The 2,951-nt window shown below is 19.3% G+C and overlaps 1 protein-coding gene across 1 annotated transcript; it reads left to right on the top strand.

Moving 5' to 3' along the window:
- Positions 1-515: 515 nt before the first annotated feature.
- Positions 516-1,296, top strand: PRELSG_0027500 (fam-h protein; the record flags this gene model as incomplete). The annotated part of the gene is made up of 2 exons (XM_028675801.1): positions 516-719; positions 832-1,296. 2 exons carry the CDS (start codon positions 516-518, stop codon positions 1,294-1,296), a joined length of 669 nt encoding a protein of 222 aa, XP_028531174.1.
- Between the last annotated feature and the right edge of the window lie 1,655 nt (positions 1,297-2,951).

Here is a 2,951-nt window from a genome sequence, read left to right as displayed (position 1 = left end):
GGATTAATAATAGTTATTAATAAATATTTATGCGTATTACTATAATAAAAAAAAAAATTATAAGTGAAAAGAGAAAAAAAATTCACATAATATAAAATTTAATACGAATAAAGATACGGGTTTATTGTAATGATTGCAAAAATTTTAATTAACTTGTATGTATATTAAGTTTTAAATTAAAAAAATTATACATATTTTAATATGTAGCGATAATAAAGTATCATAAAATAAAAACTTTAAGTAATGTTAATAGTAACATCTTTAAGATATTTTTTTCTGACATTTTTGTTCTCCGTTATATATTAACATAACTTATAATTATATATATAAATTTAAAAGATTTTTTTTTTTATTATATTAAAAGAAAAAATATATTTTATTTCATTTCGAATTTAAAAAGCTATTTTTTTAATTTAATTGTTTCGTTTAATCCTCTTAGGTATAAAAAAAAATATATAAATAAAAAATTATTTTCAATTTAAAGAGGTAATTTTAATCAAAAAAAAAAAATAAAAATGAACAGGAAAAAGAATATTGATCTTATCTTCAATTTTAGAATGCATTCCAGATACTATTCACATGTAACTAAAGGCTTTAATGATACATATATCCCAGCATTAAACATATATAGTAAAAGGAAGAAAAAAAATGCATTATATTTTCCTATAAAATTTTTTATATTTACTCTTTCAATTTGGATACTACAATATTCTAATAATGTAGGATAATAATAATACTTAAAAATATTTTTTTTTTTACCATTTTTTAAATCAAAATTATATTAACAAAAATATTTTTTTTTATTCACTGAATATTTTTTTGATATTTTAGTGGGATTCTTGTAAATCATTGAATCATAAAAATGGATTAAATAATATATTAAATCTAGGAGATAAAAGATCATTAGCAGAAAATAATGATTCAATAAAACAAAAAGAAGGATTACAGTGCTACATACAAGAAGGTATGATGACAATAAATTTAGAACCAAGAAATGAACAAAGTAAAATAGAGCAAAATATAAATGTAGAACCAAAATATGAAAAAGAGACAATGGAAAAAAATGAAAAGATAAAATTTAGTGAGGGAATCTTATATAAATGCAAAAATAACTTAAAACTGGTTTCTTTATTTCTTGCTATTTTCTTATCACTGTCTTCATTTTCATTATTTTTACTAAATCATCTCGACTATTCGGAATTATATGACGTCGACTTAGTATTATTTACTTTATCTTCTTTGATAGTTTCAACTATTTTAATATATGAGAGAATTGACATAAAATATAAAAAGTAAATTTTAAATCATATTCCTAATTAAAGTTATTATGCACTAAAAAGTAAATATAAATGACTAAAAGTATCTTAAGAGTTACTATGGCTTTGATTTATTAATTGGCCATTTAGTAATTTATAAACTGCCTTTTTAATGACTTTACTAGGTGATTTATTAATTTCCCACTTAATGACTTTGCTAAGGTATCGAGTGAACAATGTAATAAAGAACATTTTTATGATGTTTAATATTTTTATTAGTTTATGATTTTCCTTTTTAGTGAAGTTGCATAAAGATGATAAAGTGTTTAATAATTTAATAATTTATGAGTATTCAATAAATAACATATGATTAACGTACAATAAACACCTTATATAAACATACATACATAATATCTTTTATTAAAGATTATGTCTTTTTCTTAAGTTTATATCTTCTTAAAAATCTTTCTTTTTCTTCTTATTAAAATTAAAATAAAAATTAAAAATAATATCTTTCTTTCAAAAACCAAAATGTTAAAAAAAATTTAAGAATTATTTTTTTTATTTAGCTATAAACGCATGATTAGCATTGATAACATTGTGTGCGAAGCTAGATTTCTTCATTGATATTTTAGTTATTATATACAAAAAGTTAATATACATACTTTTATTAACTACCTGCTTAATGAATTTGCTAGAGTATTAAACAAATAAATTAATAAAAAGCATGTATAAATAAATATACGTTTTAAATATATATATACTTGTTTTTATATATATATGATTTATTAATTGGCTGCTTAATGACTTTGCTAGAGTATTAAACAAACAAAATAATAAAGAGCATGTATAAATAAATATACATTTATATATATATATATATATATATTTTTTTATTATATATAATGGTTTCTTATGACACATAATATTTAATTTGATTTAAATATTGCTGCATCTTTTAATAAACATGTTAAACTGTTATAAAGGAGTTTTTAATTACAAAGAATAAATTTATTCTTTTCATTAAAAAAACATACAATTTATAACCTTTAACAAAAGTAAAAACTCTTATTTATTCAATATTATTTAAAAAAAATACATCGAATATAACATAAACATTATATTTTCGTTTTCTTTAAGTTCATGTAAAAAAAATTAATTCTCTTTTTTAATTTGAATAAATGTCAACCGATAAAAAAAAAAAAATAAATTAAATATTTTTTTTAATTACAAAGATGTATATAATAAAAATAAACAAAATAAAAACAAAAAATAACTTTATATATTCTTTTTTTTTTAGCTAGAGTTAGTGCATGGCTAACTTGTATATACACAACTAGTAAACTAACTTAATGCACTATAAAGGGTTAATAACATCTTTTATTAACCAATAATCAAGACTTTTATAAAAACTTTTATTTATACCATTTCCTTGTGGATTACACGCACTATTATGATACAATTTTATCTGTAATTCTGTAATAGTATAATCTTTAAATTCTTGAATCATATATTTAACCTCGATATGTAAAAATACTTCTGGGACATCTATATATGGGGACCTATGTATTTTTTATAATACTTATTGCATCCTTCGATGTAGGAGCTTTATCTTTTACGTTTGTTAACATAAAATGTGAATAATGATCAATTGCTAATTGTATATAATATTGTTTACCTTTTCAAGTTCTAGGA

Source organism: Plasmodium relictum (genome assembly GCF_900005765.1).
Source record: "Plasmodium relictum strain SGS1 genome assembly, contig: PRELSG_00_v1_412, whole genome shotgun sequence".
NCBI classification, from domain to species: Eukaryota; Apicomplexa; class Aconoidasida; order Haemosporida; family Plasmodiidae; genus Plasmodium; species Plasmodium relictum.
This window is presented reverse-complemented; position numbering and strand designations above follow the sequence as displayed.